Source organism: Oncorhynchus mykiss, chromosome 11, assembly GCF_013265735.2.
Source record: "Oncorhynchus mykiss isolate Arlee chromosome 11, USDA_OmykA_1.1, whole genome shotgun sequence".
NCBI classification, from domain to species: Eukaryota; Metazoa; Chordata; class Actinopteri; order Salmoniformes; family Salmonidae; genus Oncorhynchus; species Oncorhynchus mykiss.
Window position 1 is genome coordinate 42,588,844 of NC_048575.1, and position 26,871 is coordinate 42,615,714.

Here is a 26,871-nt window from a genome sequence, read left to right on the forward strand (position 1 = left end):
TAGTCTCACTAAGAGCAAACCAGACGAGATAGCGTATTGCTGCAGAATGCTGTGGTAGCCATGCTGGTTAAGTGTGCCTTGAATTCTAAATAAATCAAAGACAGCAAAGCCTCCCCACACCATCACACCTCCTCCTCCATGCTTCACGGTGGGAATCACACATGCAGAGATCATCCATTCACCTCTGAGTTTCACAAAGACACAGTGGTTGGAAGCAAAAATCTCAAATTTGGACTCATCAGACCAAAGGATAGATTTCCACTGTCCATTGCTCATGTTTCTTGGCTCAAGCAAGTCTCTTCTTATTATTGGGGTCCTTTAGTAGTGGTTTCTTTGCAGCAATTCGACCATGAAGGCCTGATTCACGGCGTTTCCCATGAATAGTTGATGTTGAGATGTGTCTGTTGCCTGAACGCATTTATTTGGGCTGCAATCTGAGGTGCAGTTAACATTAATGAACTAATCCTCTGCAGCAGAGGTTACTCTGGGTCTTCCTTTTCTGTGGCGGTCCTCATGAGAGTCAGTTTCATCATAGCGCTTGATGGTTTCTGCGACTGCACTTGAAGAAACTTTCAAAGTTCTTGAAACGTTCCTGATTGACTGACCTTCATGTCTAAACTAATGATGGACTGTCATTTCCCTTTGCTTATTTGAGCTGTTCTCGGCATAAAATGGACTTGGTCTTTTACCAAATATTCTGTATACCACCACTACCTTGTCACAACACAACTGATTGGCTCAAATGCATTAAGGAAAGAAATTCCCCAAATTAACTTTTAACAAGACACACCTGTTAATTGAAATTGCAGGTGACTACCTCATTAAGGTGGTTGAGAGAATGCCAAGAGTGTGCAAAAATGTCATCAAGGCAAAGGACGGCTACTTTGAAGAATCTCAAATATAAAATATATTTTGATTTGTTTAACACTGTTTGGATTACAACATGATTTTATATGTGTTATTTCATAGTTTTGATGTCATCACTATTTTTCTAGAATGTAGAAAATAGTAATAAAAAATAAAAAAAGCTGGAAGTAGGTGTGTCCAAACTTTTGACTGGTACTGTGCATAAGATAGACAATGACACATTTGGCAATTAATTAGGTCACAAAAAAGTCTGGCCATCTTTCCACTTGGTTACAAACACAGCATTAGCCCATTAATATAAAAGGACTTCTAATAAAAGGGAAATCTGGGATTCAAACAACAATAAAGCATCACCCTGCCACTTTTCTTTTTGGCGAACAGCTGAGAGATGGGTCTGGAGAAATGTAAAAACTCTCAAATTCAAGGCGCAACGCATTTTCCCCTTCAGGACAATGAAAAGATTTTGCATTGGGTCCCCAGATCCTCAAACAGTTTGACAGCTGCACCATCGAGAGCATCCTGACTGGTTGCATCACCGCCTGGTATGGCAACTGCTCAGCATAAGGCGCTGCAGAGGGTAGTGCGTACATATCACCGGGGGCAAGCTTCCTGCCATCCAGGACCTAGAAACTAGGCGGTGTCAGAGAAAGGCCCAAAATATGGTCAAAGACTCCAGTCACCCAAGTCATAGACTGTTCTCTCTGCTACTGCACGGCAAGCGGTACCGGAGCATCAAGTCTTGGTTCAAAAGGCTCCTTAACAGCTTCTAACCCCGAACCATAAGACTGCTGAACAATTAATCAAAATGGCTACCGGACTATTTGCATTGAAACCACCCCCCCGCCCTTTATTTTTTACACTGCTGCTACTCGCTGTTTATAATCTATGCATAGTCACTTTACCCCTACCTACATGTACAAATTACCTTGACTAAACTACCCCCGCACATTGACTCGGTACCGGTACCCCTGTAGATAGCCTCATTATTCTTATTTTATTGTGTTACTTAATTGTAAAAATATATTTTTGTTTATTTAATAAATATTTTCTTAACTCTATTTTCTTAAAACTGCATTGTTGGTAGAGGGCTTGTAAGTAAGCATTTCACGGTAAGGTCTTCCTTCACCTGTTGTATTCGGCACATGTGACAAATAACATTTGATTTGATTTGATAAGCTATGGCCTACAGTGTTATTTTTTACAACATTGTGAACCAATAATTGAGTTTAACAAACTCATATTTTGGGTTCTGATGGGGTAAGACAGCTGAACTAAGCTCAGGAGGCTTTCATGTTATATTCTTCAATAACTAATGGCTATAATCAATTTAAAAGTCTAAAAATGGATGGACTAATGCCGGATTGCACCCTTTAACAGTTTAGCCTCTCTCTATTAGCTCACATGTGAGGTCAGAGCCGAATAATAGAACGGCCTGGATACACTTTTGCCTGTTATAAGTGTGAGGTTTAGATACAACAAAACACAAATTAGAAGCTATAAAGTACGGATGGCTTTTAATCCATTTCTTTGTTACCAAGAGACAGCCATCAATATCATAATCCCATTAGGCTACTTCTTCAAAATCCCCTATCTAGTAGCCTACAGCCATGAGCCTAAGTCAAGGAGGCAATATAGTGAAAATAGGCATCTAAAGCCCAATGAAACCTTTTTTCTTCTCCTAAATCTTCATTTAATAAACTGACCATGGGTACAGTCAGAGGCATATATTTCGCTTGTCTCAGCCTGTCATGTTGTCCATTGGTCCCATTGATTGGTCCCCATGTAGCCATACCAGAAAGAGAATTGGATACATTACAGACTAACGTTACTCTACATTGGCCAAAAGAGTTTAAAACGATTAAGAATCCTGCATGCTGAGGATACACAACCTATTAACGTTTTTGAACGCCTACAAGGCTATGAAAACGTTTGAAATATACATATAAATAGACGATAGGCTACACACCTCTCGATCAGAGCGTTTTGTTTGCAGTCAATGAAAATCTGTTACAATCTGCTCCATTTGTAACTAATCTGAATTATCCAAAAAGCGTCTGTGACAACCACCCGGAAGCAACTAAGGGAAAACTTCCGCAGGTCGGAATGCTCCAAGTTTCAGGTATAATAGGGAGGGATTTTAGTTAATCTTTTTGTTTATATTCAACGGTTTTGAGACGTGATACCCATGCACAATTGAATTTGTTATGAAAATTATAATTTAGTAATTTGCTTCTCATTAATGAAATCATGCAATGTTAAAATAATGTGTGTTTAAAAATATATATGTGTCGTGGACCCCCCCCCCTCCCACTAGCGCAGTTTACTGTCAAGATAGAGTATTTTCTTCTTAGCACAAGGGTGGAAAACACCTATATTTTGCTCAGTGATAGTCCAATATGTAGCTAGTTTATTAACCAGTATGCACGATTTAATTGTAGTTTCGATAAATATAGCAACATGTTGTTGAACGAATCAAATGTCAGTCTAGAGAAATAAAATATTGACGGCTCGCGAAATGGTATCGACTGTCAAGTCTGGTCATGGCGTCTGAATTTTGGCGCTAGCTAGATAGCGTTAGAGTGGACGTCACATGCACATGCCAAGGTACTTTAACGTTAACGGTATATTGTTTTTAGTTCAACACTAACCGAACTAGTACCTACTAGATAACTAGCCAGTCTTACTGACATATCCAGGGATTTAATGAAAGCGCAATATGAACTTCCCCTCGGGCGTTCTATTGGTTTCTACATCATGCTGAAATTCCATTGACGTCCTCCGCTAGTTAGCTAACGTTAACTGGCTAGGTATCTGCAGTTCAGATACCCACTGAAAACGTCTGTTGCAAAAGTAAAGGACAGTCTTGCTAGCTTGCTCTACTGTTATTTCTACTCAAGCAAGGCATGCCATAAGGTATAGTAGACTAGTCTTCATGTGTTGTCTTTTATCAGGATGGTGGACACCAAGCATGTGTTCCAAGTGTCTGGGATCAAGAATCTCCAGAAGAAGGGAAAGTTGCTCCATGGAATCGTTCAACTGGGTGGAAAGTACATTGGTGGCTCTGTAAGTGTTGACATCATAGCTACGGGCTTTCCCGCTCAACCCTCACTCTCCCCTTTTTTATAAGAGGAAAATGGCACCAAAGGCCAGGCTTTGAGACAGCCATTATGAGAGCTGGATGGCACCTGTCACTGTCAAGACAGTTCATTGAGGAAAAGATGAACAGTGGGTGATTAGTCCTGAAAAATGACCTTAATTGGTTTCTGATGTTGGGATGTATTTTTGACTCTGTCATTTTATCCTTGCCCTCAATTGGCTCTTATTATAGTTACTGTACATTTGCCTCTAGTCTCAGGGGCACACAATGTGCTGCAAAGTTCGTATCCCTTTATCCCCGCCACGACTCTGCGGGAAGGTCACGGCAAGAACGGTCACTGGTCAGTTTAGAACTTTAGTTGCTGACCTCTTTGGTATCCGTTGTTTTATTTTCTATGTACTAGGCCTATATCAAATGAGTTGGCCGACCACGTAGGATATTTTCAATGCCACCAAAACATCACGCTTTTATTTAGATGGTTTGCCTTGGTGGAGTCAAAGCAGATGTGTTGATCTTCCAGGTTTATAAAGACGGAACTACCCATCTGATTGTCACCCGTGAGCTGCCGAGTGAGAAGTTCATGGCAGCCTGTGCAGGAGGTAAGTGATAATGAACGTAAGCGTTACACTTACTAGGTGTCTGAGTGTAAACTGAGTAAACTGAGTGTACAAAACATTAGGAACACTTGCAATTTCCATGACAGACTGGCCAGGTGAAAGCTATGATCCCTTATTGAATGGGCAATACAAAATATTTAGGTGCTTTTGAACGGGGTATGGTAGTAGGTGCCAGGTGCAGCGCTGCTGGGTTTTTCACACTCTACAGTTTCCTGTGTGTATCAAGAATGGTCCTCCACTCAAAGAACATCCAGCCAACTTGACACAACTGTGGGAGTCATTGGAGTCAACATGGGCCAGCGTCCCTGTGGAATGCTTTCGTCACCTTGTAGTCCATGCTGCTACGAATTGAGGCTGTTCTGAGGGCAAAAGGGGGTGCCACTCAATATTAGGAAGGTGTTCCTAATATTTTGTACACAGTGTATTAGGTAGCAAGCTTTGACAAATTCAGCTTGTACAGACTAGGGATTCCACAGCTTAATACTCTCATGGACCTTTCATAAGTAGCATTTTAATTATTTTGTGGTGTTTGTCGTTTCTCTTCCCTCTCTGTCAGGCAAATGGATCGTGACTCCAGAATATATTTTTGACTCTGTTAAGAATGGTTCGTGGCTGCCAGAGGGGCCCTATGAGTTGGACATTGTCTCCAAGGGGGGAGTCCCTGGGACCTCTAACCCAGTAAAGGTGTGGAGGGAGAGGGTGACCAGCAGGGCCATGGCTGGGGCCTTCGAGGGTTGGAGGGTCCTCCTGATGGTCAATGAGCCTACTCGCAGAGACATGCTCAGAAGGTGGTCTTTAGAATTGTAATGGGCAGTAATTATGTGTGTGTGTGTATATATGTATGTGTATATATATATATATATATATATATATATATATATGATATTTTAACATGTTTTAGCCATATGTAAGAGCCTACGCTTGAGTAACAGTAATAGACAATGAAGAAATGTCTGAGAATGGAATTCTAAATACATGTGTATTTAATGAATTTGTCAAATGAATGGATTCACATTCAAGGCATAAAGCTTAAGTTACAAGCATTACAAGGCATTCCAAGCATATGCAGTGCATTTGGAAAGTATTCAGACACCTTGACTTTTTCCACATTGTTACGTTACAGCCTTATTCAAAAATGTATTAATGTATCCCATGTATTAAATGGTTTCCCCCCCTCAATCTACACACTCTACCTCATAATAACAAAGCAAAAAAGTTTAGACATTTTTGCACATTTATTAAAAACGTAACTAAAATATCGCTTTTACATAAATATTCAGACCCTTTACTCAGTACTTTAAAGCACCCTTGGCAGTAATTACATCCTTGAGTCTTCTTGGGTATGACACTACAAGCTTGGCACACTTGTATTTGGGGAGTTTATCCAATTCTTCTCTGCAGATACTCTCAAGCTCTGTCAGGTTGGATGGGGAGTGTCGCTGCATCAAGGATCTCTCTGTACGTTGCTCTGTTCATCCTTCCCTCGATCCTGACAGTCTCCCAGTCCCTGCCACTGAAAAACATTTCCACAACATGATGTTGCCATCACCATGCTTCACCGTAGGGATGGTGCCAGGTTTCCTCCAGACGTGATGCTTGGCATTCAGGCCAAAGAGTTCAATCTTGGTTTCATCAGACCAGAGAATCTTGTTTTTCATGGTCAGAGTCCTTTAGGTGCCCTTTGGCAAACTCCAACCGGGCTGTCATGTGTCTTTTACTGAGGTGTGGCATCCATTTGGCCACTACCATAAAGGCCATATTGGTGGAGTGCTGCAGAGATGGTTGAACTTCTGGAGCTCTGACATAGTGGCCATTGGGTTCTTGATCACCTCCCTGATCAAGGCCCTTGTCCCCCGATTGCTCAGTTTGGCCAGGCAACCAGCTCTAGGAAGAACCTTGGTGGTTCCAACCTTCTTCCATTTAAGAATGATGGAGGCCACTGTTCTTGGGGACCTTCAGTGCTGCAAAAAATGTTTTGGTTCCCTTCCCAGATCTGTGCCTCGACACAATCCTGTCTCGGAGCTCTATAGACAATTCCTTTGACTTCATGTCTTGGTTTTTGCACTGTCATGCACTGCCAGCTGTGGGACCTATATATAGACAGGTGTGTGCCTTTCCAAATCAAGTCCAATCAATTGAATTTACCACAGGTGAACTCCAATCAAGTTGTAGAAACATCTCAAGGATGATCAATGGAAACAAGATGCACCTGAGCTCAATTTTGAGTCTCGTAGCAAAGGGTCTGAATACTTATGTAAACAAGGTGTTTTTTGTCACAATACTTGTTTTCTCTTTGTCATTATGGGGTATTGTGTGTAGATTGATGTAAAAAAGTATTTTTTAAAATCCATTTTAGAATAAGGCTGTAACGTAGCAATGTGTGGAAAAAGTCAAGGGGTCTGAATACTTTCCCAAAGGCACCGTAGATCCTAAGGTTAACTTACAGGACAGAGCATGAACAAAGATATGCACACTAGGCCAGAGGCCTAGGAAATGAGAACATGCAACCTTCCTCCATGGACTGGATACAGGATAAGAGAGAGAACAAAGGCATTTCCATTTCTAACATCTGAAGGTGTAACCTTTCAACCCGAAACAAACCACCATTGACATATCAAACGTTACCAAGTTCACAGTAACCTCAACATTCCCAGGCACCGATCTCCACAGGGTGTCGCAGCGTCTAAGAGCTTGTGCGACGGATGAGACCAATGTAAATGAGACCGAATTCCTGAGAAGATGATCGAACTTGCATGATAGTGTAATTCAGAGGTCACCCTGTACAGAAACACGTAAGAGGTCGTCCATCCGTATAGATAGCATCAGTTATTCTCCGTGAACAAGTTTCAGATAGAGACCAAGCATTGAATTAATGCAATATCTTCCATCACACTAGTCCTCTGGATACTATAACATAGAGATAGATACAGTGCCTTGCGAAAGTATTCGCCCCCTTGAACTTTGCGACCTTTTGCCACATTTCAGGCTTCAAACATAAAGATATAAAACTATTTTTTTGTGAAGAATCAACAACTAGTGGGACACAATCATGAAGGGGAACGACATTTTTTGGATATTTCAAACTTTTTTAACAAATCAAAAACTGAAAAATTGGGCGTGCAAAATTATTCAGCCCCTTTACTTTCAGTGCAGCAAACTCTCTCCAGAAGTTCAGTGAGGATCTCTGAATGATCCAATGTTGACCTAAATGACTAATGATGATAAATACAATCCACCTGTGTGTAATCAAGTCTCCGTATAAATGCACCTGCACTGTGATAGTCTCAGAGGTCCGTTTAAAAGCGCAGAGAGCATCATGAAGAACAAGGAACACACCAGGCAGGTCCGAGATACTGTTGTGAAGAAGTTTAAAGCCGGATTTGGATACAAAAAGATTTCCCAAGCTTTAAACATCCCAAGGAGCACTGTGCAAGCGATAATATTGAAATGGAAGGAGTATTAGACCACTGAAAATCTACCAAGACCTGGCCGTCCCTCTAAACTTTCAGCTCATACAAGGGGTAGACTGATCAGAGATGCAGCCAAGAGGCCCATGATCACTCTGGATGAACTGCAGAGATCTACAGCTGAGGTGGGAGACTCTGTCCATAGGACAACAATCAGTCGTATATTGCACAAATCTGGCCTTCATGGAAGAGTGGCAAGAAGAAAGCCATTTCTTAAAGATATCCATAAAAAGTGTTGTTTAAAGTTTGCCACAAGCCACCTGGGAGACACACCAAACATGTGGAAGAAGGTGCTCTGGTCAGATGAAACCAAAATTGAACTTTTTGGCAACAATGCAAAACGTTATGTTTGGCGTAAAATCAACACAGCTCATCACCCTGAACACACCATCCCTACTGTCAAACATGGTGGTGGCAGCATCATGGTTTGGGCCTGCTTTTCTTCAGCAGGGACAGGGAAGATGGTTAAAATTGATGGGAAGATGGATGGAGCCAAATACAGGACCATTCTGGAAGAAAACCTGATGGAGTCTGCAAAAGACCTGAGACTGGGACGGAGATTTGTCTTCCAACAAGACAATGATCCAAAACATAAAGCAAAATCTACAATGGAATGGTTCAAAAATAAACATATCCAGGTGTTAGAATGGCCAAGTCAAAGTCCAGACCTGAATCCAATCGAGAATCTGTGGAAAGAACTGAAAACTGCTGTTCACAAATGCTCTCCATCCAACCTCACTGAGCTCGAGCTGTTTTGCAAGGAGGAATGGGAAAACATGTCAGTCTCTCGATGTGCAAAACTGATAGAGACATACCCCAAGCGTCTTACAGCTGTAATCGCAGCAAAAGGTGGCGCTACAAAGTATTAACTTAAGGGGGCTGAATAATTTTGCACGCCCAAATTTTCAGTTTTTGATTTGTTAAAAAAGTTTTAAATATCCAATAAATGTCGGTCCACTTCATGATTGTGTCCCACTTGTTGTTGATTCTTCACAAAAAAATACAGTTTTATATCTTTATGTTTGAAGCCTGAAATGTGGCAAAAGGTCGCAAAGTTCAAGGGGGCCGAATACTTTGTCAAGGCACTGTACATGTTGGCCCCTCAGAGGGGGAAGGGCTGACTAGTCCTTGGGCATTGACCTTTTTGTTCCCCTCACATTTTCCGTGCAGCTCCAGGTGACACACATCAGGGCCAAGCCTACAGAATCGTCTTGAAATGAATGGACCTCAAACCTCATGCTTAGACATCTAAATGATGCATTTCTTGTCTTCTCAAAAATGTTGTGTCCTGTATTTGCTACATCATATATCAGACACACCTGTCACTTAATTTATCATGAACATATATTTTTTTCAGAATCCTAAAAGCTGGGAAGGCCAATGTGTACTCGTACCCTCCTCCCTCCCATGCTGACGTGACACACGTGTTGACAAAACACGTCACAGAGCATGTGAAGGCCCACAATGCACCGTGCTACTCCATAGAACACATGGCCCTGCATCTTTTTGGGGTAAATGTCTATCTAGATATCTGTTGATTAGAGTAATTAACAATTACACCCAGTGAAAGGCTTGTATAATAAGGCTCAATCTAAGTGCTCTGTCTTGTCTTCAGGAGAACGTGTGTTCTGATATGGGTTTAACCTGGACAGAGGGCCAGCCAGAGGAGACACAGGAGGCCAATGATGCACTCTCCACAGACTTTTCAGAGCTGGAGAGCGAGGCCAGGGACTACATCTCTCAAATAGGGGTGAGGGGCAGGTCTTTTCAAATCCGTCTATGTTTAGCAATGAAACGCAAGGTTTCCAATCATTGTTTTTCTGGGCGAAAACTCATGTCAGTCGTACAACTTTTTCAGTCGTCATTTTAATGACTGCATGTGTGACATTGTGGATGGCTCGTTTCATGCAGGAGCGGAAAAGACTCCCAGATATCCAGAGCTACTATGCCCCCGGACCGTACGCTCAGGTATGCAGATCTGCTCAAAGCGTCTACCATACATGCGTATTATACAACTGTAAATGAGTGTGTGACGTGTCAAAGGAGATCAGGTCATTCAATTTCCTTTATGTCAGGCGCCTCACTGAAAGGTGACATTTTGTGCATAGACGCATCATATCCGGGTCACCTGATTTAACCAATGCTGTCAGTTGATTGGTGAAGCGTGATTGGCAGAGCTATTAAAGGTAGTCTCTCACTGTCCCTCCGGCACCTTCCCAAGTGGATTTTCTTCCGATTGCTATTATAAACGGCCATGTAGTTCTTTTTCACATTTCCTAAGTTCATATTCAAGTGGGCAATAGATGACAGTTACCGAGATGACCTGATGAACTTCTGATGTCCTTCTCTTTCTCCACCCCAACTGCTCACGCCATTATCATCTCTCTCAATTGTTTTGTAGACTGCTGTAGCCAACTTCAGCAACGTGCAGAGCCTCACTGAGTGTGGTTTATTCACCCAAGCCCTAGAGGAGCTCCAGTTGTACCTGCTGCCAGGGCAGCTCCCCCCAGCTCCATTCCTCCAGCCCCTCATGCGTCACGCTCTCCACGTAAAGACCACACAAACTGTTTGTTGTCCATTGTCAAAAAATCTAAACCTGATTCCCTGGCTACTCATAGCTCCTCTTTCCTCATCCAGGGGGATGCCAAGCCTTTCTTTCTCAGCGAGTTCCGCACGGTTCTCCACAGCATCCTGAGGAACAACCCTCCCTGGGGTTCTCCAGCTAGCGGGACATTCTTCATGAAGGTGCTACAGTGTCCCCAGTGTCGAAAAGGAGTCTGGCCCCTTTTGGAGACATCACTCAGGTATAGAACACTAGAGAGACACTTATACAAAGGCCATAAACTGTATGTCCCAATAACGTCTGTTCAAAAGATTATTTTAATATGAGATACCCAAGTCTCCTGTGTTATCATGGGCTATCTGCAATTCTACTATATCCATCTCTCTTTTTTACATACCCTACCGGTGAAAAGTTTTAGAACACCTCATTCAATGTTTTTTTCTACATTCTAGAATAATTGTGAAGACATCAAAACTATGAAATTACACATGGAATCAAGTAAGAACCAAAAATGTGTTAAACAAATCAAAATATATTTCATATTTGAGATTCTTCAAATAGTCACCCTTTGCCTTGATGACAGCTTTGCACACTCTTGGCATTCTCTCATCCAGCTTCACCTGGAATGCTTTTCCAACGGTCTTGAAGAAGTTCCCTCATATGCTGAGCACTTGTTGGCTGCTTTTTCTTCACTCTACGGTCCAACTCATCCCAAACCTTCTCAATTTGGTTGAGGTCGGGAGTTTGTGGAGGACAGGTTATCTGATGCAGCGCTCCATCACTCTCCTTGATCAAATAGCCCTTACACAGCCTGGAGGTGTGTTGGGTCATTGTCTTGTTGAAAAACAAATGACAGTCCCACTAAGCCCAAACAAGATGGAATGGCGTATCGCTGTGTTGGTTAAGTGTGCCTTGAATTCTAAATGAATCACAGACAGTGTTACTAGCAAAGCACCATAACACCTCCTCCTCCATGCTTTACGATAAAAAATACACACGTGGAGGTCTTACAAAGACACGGCGGTTGGAACAAAAAAATCTCCAATTTGGACTCCAGACCAAAAGACACATTTCCACCGGTCTAATGTCCATTGCTCGTATTTCTTGGCCCAAGCAAATCTCTTATTCTTATTGGTGTCTTTTAGTAGTGGTTTCTTTGCAGCAAATCCACCATGAAGGCCTGAGTCACAGTCTCCGCTGAACAGTTGATGTTGAGATGTGTCTGTTACTTGAACTCTGTGAAGCATTTATTTGGGCTGCAATCTGAGGTGCCGTTTACTCTAATGAACTTATCCTCTGCAGCAGAGGTAACTCTGTGTCTTCCATTCCTGTGGCGGACCTCATGAGAGCCAGTTTCATCATAGCGCTTGATGGTTTTTGCAACTGCACTTGAAGAAACTTTGAAAATTCTTGAAATGTTCCATATTGACTGATCTTCATGTCTTAAAGGATGGACTGTTGTTTCTCTTTGCTTATTTGAGCTGTTCTTGCCATAATATGGACTTGGTCTTAACCCTATTCGGTATATCTTCTGTATACCAACCATACATGGTCACAACGCAACCGATTGGCTCAAATGCATTAAGAAGGAAAGACATTCCACAAATTAACTTTTAACTTTTAAGGCACACCTGTTAATTGAAATGCATTCTAGGTGACTACCTCATGAAGCTGGTTGAGCGAATGCCAAGAGTGTGCAAAGTTGTCATCACGGCAATGGGTGGCTATTTGAAGAATTTCAAATATATTTGAACACTTTTTTCGATTAGTATGTGATTCCATATGTGTTATTTCATAGTTTTGATCTCTTCACTATTATTCCACAATGTATAAAATAGTCAATATAGAGAAAAACCCTTGAAAAAAGCAGGTGTTCTGGCGACCGTGTCAGCGTGCTTGCGCCCGGCCCGCCACAGGAGTCGCTAGAGCGCGATGGGACCCGGACGACGCTGGGCCAATTGTGCGCCACTTCATGGGTCTCCCGGTTGCAGCAGGCTGCAACACAGCCTGGGATCGAATCCGGATCTATCGTGACACCTCTAGTACTGCAATGCAGTGCCTTAGACTGCTGCGCCACTCGGGAGCCAATCCTTCTCCTTTTCATGTTGTACCCATCTTCCTTCTTTTGGTGTCTCTGTTTCTCCAGGTTCTGCATGGGTAGCAAGCCCTGTCACTCACTCCCTAGCCCCGCCTCCCCAGAGCTGCTCCGCTTCCATGGTGACCTGCAGGCCTTTATGCTCGAGCTCTTCAAGTGTGACATGTACTCAGCTAGCAAAGGGTAATCCCCACCGACAGGACACAGGCATATATTGGCGTAATGTAGAAAACAGGCATCACTTACTTGAAACAACTTCGATAGTTCCAATCAACGTCATGCACCACAGACACGACACTGGATATTTCAACATGTCCTCCGTCTTCCCTCAGAGAGGCGGGAGGCTTGCGGTCGTCCGTCCTCTACAGGGTGTTCTGGAGCTTGTGGGAGCGCTCGACGCTGGCCTCCAAGGCCGTGCAGCAGATCGCCCAGCTCCTGGTCCAGGCCTCATTGTGGGAACGCTCTGTCTCGGAGGTAAACCTGGACACGTTCCCAAGTCCCTGTTCCTGTCCTCACCAACATTCCAGTCACATACAGTAGGCCTACATCCCTGTCCCGCCCATAGTTCAGTTTAAAGTCGATTCTGAACTTGCAGCGTACCATCTAAGGCAGTGGTTCCCAAATTGTGGGGTGCTGTGTCAGCAGGGGAAGTGCAGGGGTCTTTTATTTAAAAATAATTGGGGTGGGGGGGGACTTAGTTCCTCTTGTCATGTTAGTCATTACAGACCTTAGAGATATTTGTAACTTATCAGAAATGCCCAGATCAACTAGCCCATGTCAGCTGTTTTTGTTTGTTTGTTGTTTTTTTTAGGTATTTTAAGCCATAGATATTGTTGTAATTATTATTTTTTTGTCACATGAATAGACATTAGACAAGCCTAAATGTGTAGGGTTGCAAGAACATTTGCTTTAGAACTGCAACATTTTCTTTGCTCCCATGGTAACATTTGTAGAATTGTAGGCAATCAGCTTTAAACCTGCAAAATTCTCTCCACCAACAAGAGGGGTGTGAACAGTGCTTGTGCACATAGAAATAGACTGGTGCGGGGAGGAATTGCAGGAATTGTAATGGAATTGGGCCCTCACTCTGGTCCAGCTAACTACCCAGCTCTGTTTTTTTGTGCTGTGGTTGCTTGCGTAGGGTCAGGAGAGGGACTGTGAGAGAGACCGGAGGCAGACGCTGGTACTGACCCTGCAGGACACGCTGGGTGTGGTGGTGGACTACTGGTGGCAGGAGTACAGCCGCCTCAACCGCAGCCTGGTGGACAAAGGCCTGGAGGACCTGGCTCAACACATCGCCATCCTCTGTCAGGGTACTACGCTGCACTGCACGCAGGTCTGAGGCTCCGTCCCGAGCGGCACTCTGTTCCCGATTATAGTACACAATGTTCGCACTACCTGTGGACCCCTGGTGAGAGGTAGTGCACTGTATAGGGAATCGGGTACCATTCGGGACGCAACCAGTCTGACACACAGCAGCACAGTGTTAATCATGTGTTCTAACTGCTCCCGTGTTGATGTGGATGGTATTCTTCCTGCCCTCAGACCTGCCCCCGGATGTCCTCCAGACGTTTGTTCCCGGGATGGTCCCAACCAGGCTACGGATGGTCACGGCAGACGCCATCTTTAGGAACGTGTGCTGCAGGAACGGCATCATCATAGGAGCAGAGCCCATCTCGCTAAGGAAGATTGTACGTTTTGGCCAAGCCTATGTTAGAATGTGTTTGGTTTCCCCGTCTTGGCTCTTGTGTCCCAGGTGTAGTACAAGTGCAACAGCGGTACAGTGTATTGGAGCTCTGTTGCACATACAGGCCAGTTATTTTGCTGGGATCAGATTCTCCTGCTGCTGTCCTCACTGCTGGGCCTCTCACTGTCACAGCTGCTAACGCTGGTGTCTTTATTCTTCTGTCTAACATACACGCACACACCTCCTATACTACAGACCCTCTCTATAAAGACCCTCTCCTTCATCTTAGAGTGTGTGTGTGTGTGTGTGTGTGTCCTGACAGGTGTCCTCCTACCTGCCAGCCCTGGGGAGGCTGTGCGCGGTCAGGACAGGTGGCTCCAGAGTCTCCCGGGCAGACAGCGGGGGCCCTCGGCCTGGGACTGAACCCACCTCCTGCAGCTGGAGCACCCAGGGGACTGATACAGGGTGAGTCTGTGTGTCTGTGCCCCCACTGACCACTCCAGTCAGGCTAGAGGCCATACAACCAACCTCCCTGAGGAAGGTGTAGAGGGGGGAAAGCTGTGTGGATGGGAGAGGTGAGAAAGGGAGGAGATGTGGTGAAATGAGGGGAAAGAAGGAGGGGGTGAGAGGATGCCATAGGAGAGGAGAGTGTGAGAGAGCAGGTCAGAGTGAGTGTGGAGATGTGGAGTCCTCAGTGGACATGCCTCCTCACATGCCTATGTATCAGAGATTACAGGAGAGGTGCAGAGAGCAGGTTAGAGACCCTACAGCTAGGCTTCTCTGGACAGACTGATGGCTCACCTCTCTCCCCTGCCACCACCCCCCCCCCCCCCCCCCGCGTCATACCAGGCAGCTGCTGCTGTTCAACACCCCGCCGCTGGCACAGACACGGGGTGGCAGGGCCCGCTGGGGATGAGGTTCACCTCAAGGCTAGCAGCTCACTCACCGACCAGCCTCGGCCTCTTTTCCACTCAAACACTTTAATCACCAACATTCACCTTTTTCAATAGAAAATCAAAAGACAAGTTCTTTTGTTACCTCACCTTACAAAAATATATATTTTTCAATGAATAATTGTGTATTACTCAGAGAGTTGGGGTGAGGGGATCGTATGATATAGATGATTTGGTTTAGAAAGCTGAGGTAGCATGTGAGTGAGAGGCCATGAATGTGCCTTAATAGATAAAGTGTGTGATGAGGAGAGTCCCTCTCTTGCTCTCCTCAGCTCTTCCTGTAAGGACAGCTTGCCATCAGGGCACAAGTCCAGACAAAGGCTGGCGGGAGGCTCTCCATAATTGAAGCCCTGTTTCCTCCTGCTGGCTTAATCAAGCAGAGCTTATTGCTTTTCTGTTTAAGCCCGTTTGGGTTTGTCATTCTCTGTATCGCTCTCTCGCCCTCTCTCGACACATGTTACTGTAGTCTAGCAGTTAGAGCGTTGGGCCAGTAACCGAAGAGTCGCGTGTTCGAATACTCGAGTCGACAAGTTGAAAAATCTGCCGACGTGTCCATGAGCTAGGTACTTAACCCTAATTTGCTCCAGGGGCGCCGCACTAATATGGTTGACCCTGTAAAACAACACATTTCACTGCACCTATCCGTTGTGTGACAATAAAACATATATTTATTATTTTACTACAGCACAGTGAATCACAGCATCCCTTAAAGGCATAGTAGGCAGCTTTTTTGGCGACCTGAACAATTTCACGTAGAATGTGTGTTAAAGATCTGTTATGCACAGCCGCGAGCTGCCTAGTGACACGAGCCTACCAGACGAGCAAAATTGCTTGCCTCGAAGTGAGCATAGAAGTAACACTGAAGCATGCATGAGAGCATCAGCTGTTCTGGATGACTGTGTGGTCACGCTCTCCGTAGCCGATGGGAGTAAGACCTTTAAACAGGTCAACATTCACAAGGCCGTGGGGCCAGACGGATTACCATGACGTGTACTCTGAGCATGCACTGACCATCTGGCAAGTGTCTTCACTGGCATTTTCAACCTCTCCCTGACTGTGTCTGTGATATCCACATGTTTCAGATAGTCCCTGTGCCCAAGAACACTAAGTTAACCTGCCTATATGACTATCGACCTATAGCACTCACTTTTGTAGCCATGAAGTGCTTTGAAAGGCTGGTCATGGCTCACATCAACACCATTATCCCACTCCAATTTGCATAGCGTCCCAACAGATCCACAGACGATGCAATCTCTATTGCACTCCACACTGCCTTTTCCCACCTGGACAAAAGGAACACCTACCTGAGAATGCTATTCATTGACTACAGCTCAGCGTTCAACACCATCGTGCCCTGAAGGCTCATCACTAAGCTAAGGACCCTGGGACTAAACACTTCCCTCTGCAACTGGATCCTGGACTTCCTGATGGGCCGCCCCCAGGTGGTAAGGGTAGGTAACAACACATCTGCCACGCTGAACCTACATGGGGGCCCCTCAGGGGTGCGTGCTCAGTCCCCTCTTGTACTCCCTGTTCACCCATGACTGCATGGCCAGGCACGACTCCAACACCATCATTAAGTTTGCAGATGACACAACAGTGGTTGGCCTGATCACCGACAGACGATGAGGTCGCCTTTTGGGAGGAGGTCCGAGACCTGACCGTGTGGTGCAAGGACAACAAACTCTCCCTCAACATGATCAAGACAAAAGAGGTGATTGTGGACTACAGGAAAAGGAGGACCGAGCACGCCCCCATTGTCATCGACGGGGCTGTAGTGGTACATGTTGAGGGCTTCAAGTTCCTTAGTGTCCACATCACCAACAAACTATCATGGTCCAAACACACCAAGACAGTCGTGAAGAGGGCACGACAATGCCTATTACCCCTCAGGAGACTGAAAAGATTGGGCATGGGTCCTCAGATCTTCGAAAGGTCTATAGCTGCACCATCGAGAGCATCCTGATTGATTGTATCACCCACTGCCTGGAATTGCAACTGCTCGGCCGCAAGACACTACAGAGGGTAGTGCGTACGGCCCTGGGCCAAGTTTCCTGCTGTCCAGGACCTCTATACCAGGCGGTCAAAGGAAGTTCCTAAAAATTGTCAAAGACTCCAGCCACCCTTTCCATTGTTATCAGTAGAGGATTGGTTGATTTTCCAGTTAAGTAAGATAAGAGTATCATCCAACCCATCAGGTATCTCACTACACCCTCATATGCCATGCCTTGAACAAATGCAGACTGACAGAGTCAGTGAATTTACATTGTAATACTTCTCACAGCCAACTTTCTAGCTGAGCCCATAACTTTTGGACTTGATAACATTCCCAGAAGGCATAGATAATTGAATCGTTGTTAGTTTTACACTTAAAACGTGACTCTGCCGTCGTGCTGTAGAATTGGTGAATGTTGTCGCTTGTATAATACATTCTATACATTAGTTTTATACAGTATTAAGCGTTCATTTTCGTTAACTGTCATTTTGTTAATGTTCCAACATTCCCTCCATCTTGTGCCAATATCAGTTATTTTTAATTCATGGTTCCAATATTTTTTTTCTAAGAGGTTGTCAGTTGGATAGGCTCTCTGCAAGGTAAGATATACAAAACCTATCATATGACCATCCTTTTTTGACTCGGTAAGATTCCCTCGAGAGTGTCCTGATGTCCCAAACATTTCAAATAGAATTTTCCTGATATGAAAGATAAGTTGCATGTATTTGAAAATATCTACATTGGTCAGTCCAAAATTGCTTTTTACAATTATTTCCTATTACAAAGTCATTTACGGTTTCTATGCCTTTAGCATTCCATGTGGACCAATTTATTGGTGAATTCTGAAAAGCTTGCTGGTTTTGTGTTCTACCCGGTAATTAATTGCATACACATGGTGTCCCAGGTCTAAATCTGTCTGGGGGGGGGGGGGAGCAGTGGGACTGTTTTCAAGGTCCAGAGTTGAGTTTGAGGGCTCTACACTATTCATTACCTGTTTTGTTACTTCTTCTGCCTATTGTAAAACATTTTTTAAATGAAATAAAACTGCTTTTTATGATTAAAAAATAACCTTTTAGAAAGCCTCAAATGCAATTGAACAAAAGCAGTTGTGGAAGTGTTTCTTATGTTGCTGCCTCTCTGATTCTGAGGTGATCTTTATCACACCGTGTGGGGTGGAAATGGCACTGGAGAGAGTCTGCTGCCTTTGTGTGTGTGTGTGTGTGTGTGTCTGTGTGTATTTTGTGTTGGCTGAATGGCTTATTGTACAATGCCCCCGGGCTTGCAGTGATCCTGCACCCAGAGTGACAGAATGATAATCCTCTATAGTATGGACGATCATAGGGGAATGAGAGAGGCTCTCTCGCCAAGTCTGTTGCCCGTCTCCCCATGTGGACAGGGTACTTTTTGAGTTAAGTGGGATGAGATGAAAATGTTTCTCACACACACGCAGGCACTTCTGATCTCTTCACAGACTTGTCCCTGCTAATAACAAGCTACGTGACAGAACGTGTGTTCCTCCCACACTGTCGGGGAGATTCCGCCCGGGTTCTGAACAGCCCAATTACAGGGAACAAGCAGGCTTCCCTGTAGTAAAGCATGCCTCCCCCTCTCTCTCCTCTTCACTGTCACCCACATGTCAGACGTCCTGCTGGCAGCCAGGCAACAGGTCTCCCCTCCGCACACTCACTCACAGCACTACTGACAGCCATACAGCTATTAGCACTACGCAGCTTTGAAGAACGCACTTTCACTACTTCGTCTTTATTTATTTCTCATAATCTCCTTTTTCCCCATTGAAATGACTCAGTTGGGGTTTTACTTACTAGGCGGCGGAAAAAGGACGGAAAAAGGACCTGTGACGCCTACGGAGCCGCCGTGTGTGGTAATTTGATCAAGCGCGTCGTCGCTAGCTAGATGGGACGGTGTTGCGGTATTCCACAGCCAGGACACACAGCTCAGGCTGTAGTGTTATTGCTGCATGGCCAAACTGGTCATCTCTCCTTGACCACGTCATCATTAAATTCTGTAGGAAATATTGAATTGCATTCTAGAGTATTAATTTACCCAGCGTCCTCCTTGGTGTTTACACTACCTCACAGGATCCATTTCCTCAGTGCAATTGGGTGTGACCTTAATTTTGGTTATTCTTCAAACGTGGGGGGGGGGGGGGGGGGGACACACAGTGGAGACGAGTAACACACTGACTGCACTGTATTTGAGAGTATGGGCTTTAGTAGGTGCACAGTGCTTCATAGTGACAGCCATTAAAAGACTGAGCTGAGAGTATCTCTTTGCCAGGGTCCTGGTAGTTGTCTGTTTGAATGAGGCACAGCACAGTGGCCCTGTACACACTGCTGCTACACACACTGCTCTGTTACTCCGAGGATGTTCCATTGCTTTGTGCGCGTGTCCGTGTCTTCATAAGATGTAGAATTACTAATCCCAGCTGTGAAAGGAAATTCCTCTCTATGGACATTCATTGTGGCAGTATTAAATAGTTTGAAGAATGGCCATGACGATAATGTTTGTTGTCAGACCTGACCCTGTCTCCCGTCTCTACCCAGAATGGCCAGCAGTCTGGTTAACGGAGCAGGTCTGGGCAAGGAGAACATCCCCAGAGGTCTCAACCGTGTGAACACAGCAGGTAACACACACACACAAACACACACACACACGCTTCTCTGCATATTTGCAAGCAAAAAAAAATGTATTTTTCATAGACTGATGCACAGGACTAGGTCATCAGTAGAGCGAGGACACGAGAGCCTTGTCGTCCGTTTGAACTTAATGAAGAGCCCATTATGTATTTATAAAGCCATGGATTAGCAGATGGTGTAGCTATGTGGGTGGATTCAATAGGCTTTTCTCGTCTGTAACGAGTTCACCTTGTTTGCCACCTCTGGCATTCTCATTGAAATTCCACACACTGTTTATTTTTTGGATCTATTATTCACATTTTTTAGGGTAAAAAAAAAGAAAAAAAGAATCATAATCGCACGGATAAAAGAGAAACGTTGAAATAATGACAAAAGACAACACCACCACCACACGGGCACACAATTGGTCGTCAGATCCCCAGTTTAAGAATATTAAACACAGTAATTAGGGCTGTGCTGTGAAAGTGACTTACTACGTGCACAACTTCCTGCACTTAAGAGGCTTGGCACTCTGTGTGAACTCTGAGGTGTCAGCGCTCATATCTCCCCTCTCACCTGATCAGAAAGGCCCTGCACCAGAGCCAGGGAGGTGGTGTCGGGGAGGGCAGGCAGGAGACTCCAGGCTGTTTGCATGTGTTGTTTTTCCACTACGTGATCTCTATACCGATGCGCTCAGCATACATTTTTGATGAACCATCAGCACATCTCTCGTTCTCTCGGACACACACACACAGATTTCATATTGCTTTCCTATGACCTATTTTTCTGTGCTGCATATCTCTAGCAGCTGAGAGGGGCTGTGGGTTTAGGAAGGTCGTTGTCTGTGCACTGGCAGTTCTACAGTCTCCTTGGTGTACGTGCTGTCCTGACTCCACTGTTGAGTTTCTTGGGTGCTACTAACATAGCTAGCATTGAGGAGAGCACTCTTACAGTAGGTGAGGTGCAACATTAAAAAGTGGCATATTGTACCCCTGATTCCTGTTAGAACGCTCAATTGAAATCACATCGCTATCCAGTGACCACCGTCTTGTGATGCTCTCTACACACATCAAATCGGTTCCCTGTCGTATGTCACCGATCAAGCCCAGTTCACAACATTCTTACGCAGTTTTTAAACTTCCATGGCAAGCCAGGTTTGGTGTTTTTATACAGTAGGATATTACCATCCAATAGTGTACGAGGTTGTACATTCAGACATGGGTGTAAATGAATACTTGGCACTGTGTATAGTTTTCTAGCACCGTTCTGACAAATAGCGTTCTTATTGGAACCGATTGCCAGCGGCGTTTTGAACCAGCTTGCCAGTCAACACGCAGTACGGCTACACAGACAAAGTGGAGGGGGTTCAACACACACATTTAACTTTTCTATTAAAGAATGAAATGGGGGATTGTTAGAGGGATTTCTAGAAAAGGACAGGCGGATTTATCCATTCCGTGCTTTATAAATGCTGAGCATGCAATTACCCCTGTAATGGAGGCATTTCGTCCAAATTGGAGCCATTACAGTGATTTAACAGTGCGTGGATTGGGCCTGGCATTTGCGAGGATGTGTACACACGGGGAGCTGTGGAATGGGTGTTTTAATCACAGCGTTTTTAGAGGCTGTAATGGTGGAACACACTGTGCAGAACGCTGACCTGCCACAGTGCAGAACAACTCATTAAGGCCCACTTGGACTTCACTCTCTAGTCTAGTTATTGCTGTTTTTTTTGTTGTCCCCCCCCCCATGGTTATTATTAATTTTGAATTTTATGTTTATTCGATTTGGAGATAATTTATTTACATGGAAAGAATGTGGCCTTATTTCTTAACTGTTATTATAGGAAGATTGAGGAAGTAGCGCTTTATGAGGGAGAGGTTGCGTTGGAAACTGTGCTCATGTCGGCCATCTTGGCTCCAGTGTATTCCTCGCCGCATGGTGTGAGAATATTGGTATGGACCAGTAACTCAGAGAGGAGAGTGTGCAGTTGGGTTCACGGTACTGTTCTGGGAAGCTCCACCGCCAGATCCAATCCACCAGTACCGGCTGTCCCTTTTAAAATCCGGACTATTCCAGTTGGACATAACGGACAACACCGCATTTCAAAACCCATAACTGAGGAGAGGCAGGATTAATTTTGGATTTCCTGTGTTTTGGGCTGGCGAGAGGCAACGCACCGAAGAGACGCTGGGTTGCTCTGGAAGGGAAGGTGTTTTTTCGAGGAGGGCGCTGGGGCATGATACAGCAGGGCAACTGGCACTGGAGATCTGAAATATATTCCACAACACAAGCTACCCTCTGCTTTGTGGCTTACCTCTGCATTTTGACACGAAAAAAAAGAAGAAAGAACAGTGAAACCATTCGCTGTTCCTCGTCCAGATGTTGTCGAAGCTCCAGATAAACAGCGTCTCTTTCTTTGCTGTCCCGCCCTTCAACCTCGTCGTCAGCTGGGAAAACACATTTAATGCGTCTAATGCAACCTCAAAGACACCTCTGGGAAGAAAGGAACTCTTCAAGTTGAAAGCGTCGAGCATTTTCAGTATTTCGCTGTGCCTTGAAATGTAGCAAGCCTCTCTTCCTCTCCCCTGCACTCTTGCATGTCCTGTCTCTGTCTGCCCTCTCCTCCCTTTCTCCCCTCGTTCCTCTCCTCCCACTCTCCATGCCCTGCTCTGTGCTCCAGTGAAGCCTCTGTATGGCCAGGCAGGCTAGTAAAGCATTTATTAGGAATTCTGCAGTCCTGTATTATACTGGCAAGCAAAGAGGCACTCATGCTTGGCCTTTAACTTTCTTGTGAAGTTCAGCCATACATGAAAATAGGGGGTACTGTCCCTCCTAATATATTCCTGATTTAATATTGTATCAAAAAGAGAGCGGGGGGGGGAAATGTAAATAAGTCTTTTGTGTCTGGGTGTTGTAGTTTGCTGATTAAATATCACGTGGTAATGCCCAGTGGGAGCTTTTGAACCTTGGATGTGTGAAGAATCCTTTTTGGAGCCTTTGTGCCTGGGCTGTGTACCATAACTTCCTCCAGAGGAACAATACGTGACAGGAAGAGGCTCTTCTCACACTCACAGTCCGTTTATTAACTTTGTGAAGCTCTGGTGTAAGTGGAAAATCCCTCTGTCCCCCCCAAAAAAGAGGGAGGAGAAAGAGCCCAATTCACTACCTTTTTTAAATGACTTTATTTAAAATAAATGTTTTTATCTCCCCCTGTTTGTCATCTCTCCTCTTAAATCACATTCTCATTGGAGGTTCTCCTTTTCTTCTTTTTTTTAGGTCATTTTTTTTTTTTTTTTTGTGGTCTTTGGGGACATTTCTTCAGTACATTATTGGTGTGTGAGTGTAACAGGGGGACAATGGGTAAGACACACCCTAATTTTGGATTTCTCTTTTTTTTTTCTCTCCTCCTTTGTGCCCATTGACGCGGTCCTGGTGAAGGCGAGACACTCCTCCACAGAGCCTGCAAGAGGAACCAGGTTGAGACGCTGCTTCAGATCCTAGCACTTCCTGGGACCGACGTCAACGTGAAAGGTAGGTCCCCCCCCCTCTCACTGCTTCCACTTTAGGGTGTCGTGGAGCGATTTTTAACGTGGAATTAGAGAAGGAAGGAAAAGAGAAGTGTGCGTCATCAGTGTAACCTTTAGCTAAAATGCAAAGGGTGTGTCTTGGGAGGAACGGGGTGGGTTGGGGGTTAGATTTACAGTCTCTCTGCCAAGTGAATGCACTTCCTCTTATATTTCCACCTGTTTTTTTTTTCCAGGGCAAATATAATAACCGTCTTCCTTTTCAGTCCATTTCAGTGGCTTATGCAGATGCAGCGTTAGTTTAATAGTTTAGATGCGTTGCTGGATGGTCGTCTAACGTGCTAAGTGGAGATTGGGTGAAAGAGGACGAAGAGTAAATAAAACCAGAGACGTGATGGCGAAAAGGAAACGGGACAAACTGAAGGGCTTGGAGTGGTGGGAGGACTAGTTTGAGATCTCTATGCTCTAGTGACACGGAACGCAAGCCTGTCCCCATAACGAGGCCTCTGGTCTCCGAGACAGAGAACTCCTATTGTTTAACGAGCACAAGAACGATTACACCTACAGAATACGCCAACCTACCTTTCTTCAGATCAATATAGATTTAAGCTATTAAATATGACGTTTTGGTGTGTGTCTAGCTTTGGATGTAGAGAAATTATTAGAGTATCCTAGATTATTTGCTTTTCAAATGAAAATATGGCTGCTATTAGCTATGAAGATATTAGCAGTATAATATGTTGTTTGATGCTTGTCATAGGTGTTGTCCATTTAAATCATAATGTAGAATTCAATCTTAAAAATATAATTGGATGACCGTTTTGTCTGTTGTGTGTGTGTGTGTGCGCATATTTGTGTGTGTGTGTTACTACTTAGACCACGCAGGCTGGACGCCCCTGCACGAGGCGTGTAACCATGGCAGCCGTGCGTGTGTGGAGGCCCTGCTGCGCCACCGGCCCACCCCTCACCTGTACAGCCAGGTTGGTGGAGTCAGCCCCCTACATGATTCGCTGCTCAGTGGACACACGGACATCGCCATGATGCTCCTGCAGCATGCAGGTCAGTCAGCGCGCATGGTATGCCGAAACTTCTGTACTTTTTCCATTCTGGAACATGAAATATAAAAAGTTTTGTCGTATGCGCCGAATACAACCTTACCGTGAAATGCTTACTTACAAGACCTTAACCAACAATGCAGTTCAAGAAATAGAGTTTAGAAACTAAAGTAAAAAAATAAAATAAACAGACAATAAAATAACAATAACGAGGCTATAAATCAATCAAATTCCAACAAATGTATTTATAAAGCCCTTTTTACATCAGCCGATGTCACAAAGTGCTGTACAGAAACCCAGCCTAAAACCCCAAACGGCAAGCAATGCAGATGTAGAAGCACAGAGGGTACCAGTACCGAATCAATGTGTAGGGGTACAGGTTAGTTGAGGTAATATGTACATGTAGGTAGGGGTAAACTGACTATGCATAGATAATAAACAGCGGGTAGCAGCAGTGTAAAAATACAGTGTGGGAGGGGGGTCAATGTAAATAGTCCGGTAGCCATTTTGATTAATTGTTCAGCAGTCTTATGGCTTGGGGGTAGAAGCTGTTAAGAACCCTTTTGGACCTAGACATGGCGCTCCGGTACCGCTTGCCGTGCGGTAGCAGAGAGAACAGTCGGACTTGGGTGACTGGAGTCTTGGAAAAAAATGTTGGGCCTTCCTCTGACGGTTCGGTGCTAGAATTATTACTTTAGCTATTTCTGTCAAATGTGTCTCACATTGTATAGAGATTAAGAGGAACTCTCAAATATTTTTTTAAACTTCCCACTTTGGGCTGGATGTGTCAATGCAGAATTACTGTTTTACCTCAATTAGCCATGAAATCCCTAGTTTGAAAGCAGCTGTTTTTCTGGAAGCGGTGCTGTGCCATTTTTCCTATATTTTCATGTGGGCCAGCCCCTAGCAATTCAATTTCGACCAATGAGCTTCAGCCCCTCAGCATTTGAGTGACAGCTAGCAAGAGGCACATCATGCGCACACAGCAGAGTGAGAGAGAGAGCAATGACGAAGTGCACATATCATATATGATGTAGTACGCAATTTTAGGGGACCACTCTTGGCTCGTGAGCGCTACTTTCAAAACAACTGGCGTAAAAGTTTACAAAAGTACCGGAGAAATCCTTTTAGTACCTCACTGGAATAGTTTGCATTAGAATGGGCAAAAATAGCTTTTTATCAAAATGTTGGTACCGTGACCACACACACACACACACACACACACACACACACACACAGAGAAACAAATGCTTCACACACAAGGTCGACGAGTTACTTTATTGGTTTGAGGGCTACTGTAGTATTTGGAAATGTAGCCTAACCATTGAATGAGGTGAGAGGAATATGGGTGGATGAATGAGTCTGAAATGTGGCTTTGTGGTATCATGGAAATTGGCACTGGACTTTAGCGGCCTAACAGTCTTACGGCCACAGTCTCATCTTAATCATCTATGCATCTCTACTATCCCCCCACCACCACCACCCTCTCTTCCTTTCTGTGTTCCATCGCAACGTCTGTCCAAACGTATTACCCATCCACTCATAAGATGTCTGTTAATGTCTTTTTGAAGAGATTAGAGTCGTCAGGTTCTGCCGCTTGTGAAATTCACACGCTGGTTTGGTGGGAAATGTGTCACAACAGAAATAGTTTGTGTGTCTCTGTGTGTTTGCTTGCCACATGCAATCGCTGTTTGGGAGCTTTGAAGTGAGTGTGACGTGTGTCAAAATGAAAGGGGGGAGGAGGTGGTGGTTGCATTGCTGTGTGTGTGTGGTGGTGGTGGAGGGGGGGATGGGTAGGTGTGTGTGTGGGGGGAGGTAGACAGCGTTGAACAAGACTCCCATGTAGGCTGCCGCCACTTCCCTGCCTCACTCTCCAATTTGACTAATTATAGTTAATTTGATTTGGCTTTCCTATTAACACATGTATATATTCTGTCCTCAAAAAGTAAATTAGATTGGGATTGTTTGGTCCCGGTGAGAAAACTGAGTTTTTTTTTTTTTCATTGCATGGTGACAGGAAGAAAAGGAGCAAAATTTTAAAAGGGGTCAGAGGAAGAGACTATTGGCAAAATGAAAGTGTGCGTGTTAGCTGTCTGTGTGGGCTGCACCAGTCACTGCGAGCGTCGTCTTACTAAGACTCTGCTCGGTGCTGCCCGCTAGGCCACATCACTGAGAGATGGATGGAGCAACTGCTGCTGGAGAAACGAGAGAGCGCTCACAATTTAACACGCATTTATACATGACAAAAAGAGCTGCGTGTTAAATTGTGAGCGCTCTCTCGTTTCTCTAGCAGCAGTTGCTCCATCCATCT

The 26,871-nt window shown here is 44.6% G+C and overlaps 2 protein-coding genes across 5 annotated transcripts in view; one reads left to right on the forward strand and one right to left on the reverse strand.

Annotated features, from left to right (window-relative positions):
* The window catches only part of kiaa0825 (KIAA0825 ortholog), a 166,308-nt gene extending 163,369 nt beyond the window's left edge, over positions 1 to 2,939 (reverse strand). For both annotated transcript variants that reach the window (XM_021620901.2, XM_036935490.1), the window contains exon 1: positions 2,834 to 2,939. The gene's annotated coding sequence lies outside the window, so the exon portion shown is untranslated. The remainder of the gene's footprint in view (positions 1 to 2,833) is intronic.
* Positions 2,940 to 3,164: 225 nt separating this feature from the next.
* slf1 (SMC5-SMC6 complex localization factor 1) overlaps positions 3,165 to 26,871 on the forward strand; it is a 37,724-nt gene continuing 14,017 nt past the window's right edge. Inside the window, exons 1-17 of one of the 3 annotated variants that reach the window (XM_021620908.2) lie at positions 3,165 to 3,471; positions 3,819 to 3,930; positions 4,485 to 4,563; positions 5,138 to 5,369; positions 9,406 to 9,559; positions 9,664 to 9,798; positions 9,960 to 10,016; positions 10,450 to 10,596; positions 10,686 to 10,852; positions 12,758 to 12,889; positions 13,039 to 13,180; positions 13,848 to 14,019; positions 14,252 to 14,397; positions 14,716 to 14,858; positions 19,907 to 19,986; positions 23,420 to 23,512; positions 24,382 to 24,581. In XM_021620908.2, the coding sequence (XP_021476583.2) occupies positions 3,458 to 3,471; positions 3,819 to 3,930; positions 4,485 to 4,563; positions 5,138 to 5,369; positions 9,406 to 9,559; positions 9,664 to 9,798; positions 9,960 to 10,016; positions 10,450 to 10,596; positions 10,686 to 10,852; positions 12,758 to 12,889; positions 13,039 to 13,180; positions 13,848 to 14,019; positions 14,252 to 14,397; positions 14,716 to 14,858; positions 19,907 to 19,986; positions 23,420 to 23,512; positions 24,382 to 24,581 (2,205 nt within the window). In that variant the 5' untranslated portion in view covers positions 3,165 to 3,457. Of the gene's footprint in view, positions 3,472 to 3,519; positions 3,718 to 3,818; positions 3,931 to 4,484; positions 4,564 to 5,137; positions 5,370 to 9,405; positions 9,560 to 9,663; positions 9,799 to 9,959; positions 10,017 to 10,449; positions 10,597 to 10,685; positions 10,853 to 12,757; positions 12,890 to 13,038; positions 13,181 to 13,847; positions 14,020 to 14,251; positions 14,398 to 14,715; positions 14,859 to 19,906; positions 19,987 to 23,419; positions 23,513 to 24,381; positions 24,582 to 26,871 lie in introns of those variants that run through there. The other 2 variants (XM_021620907.2, XM_036935492.1) reach the window with 2 other exon arrangements.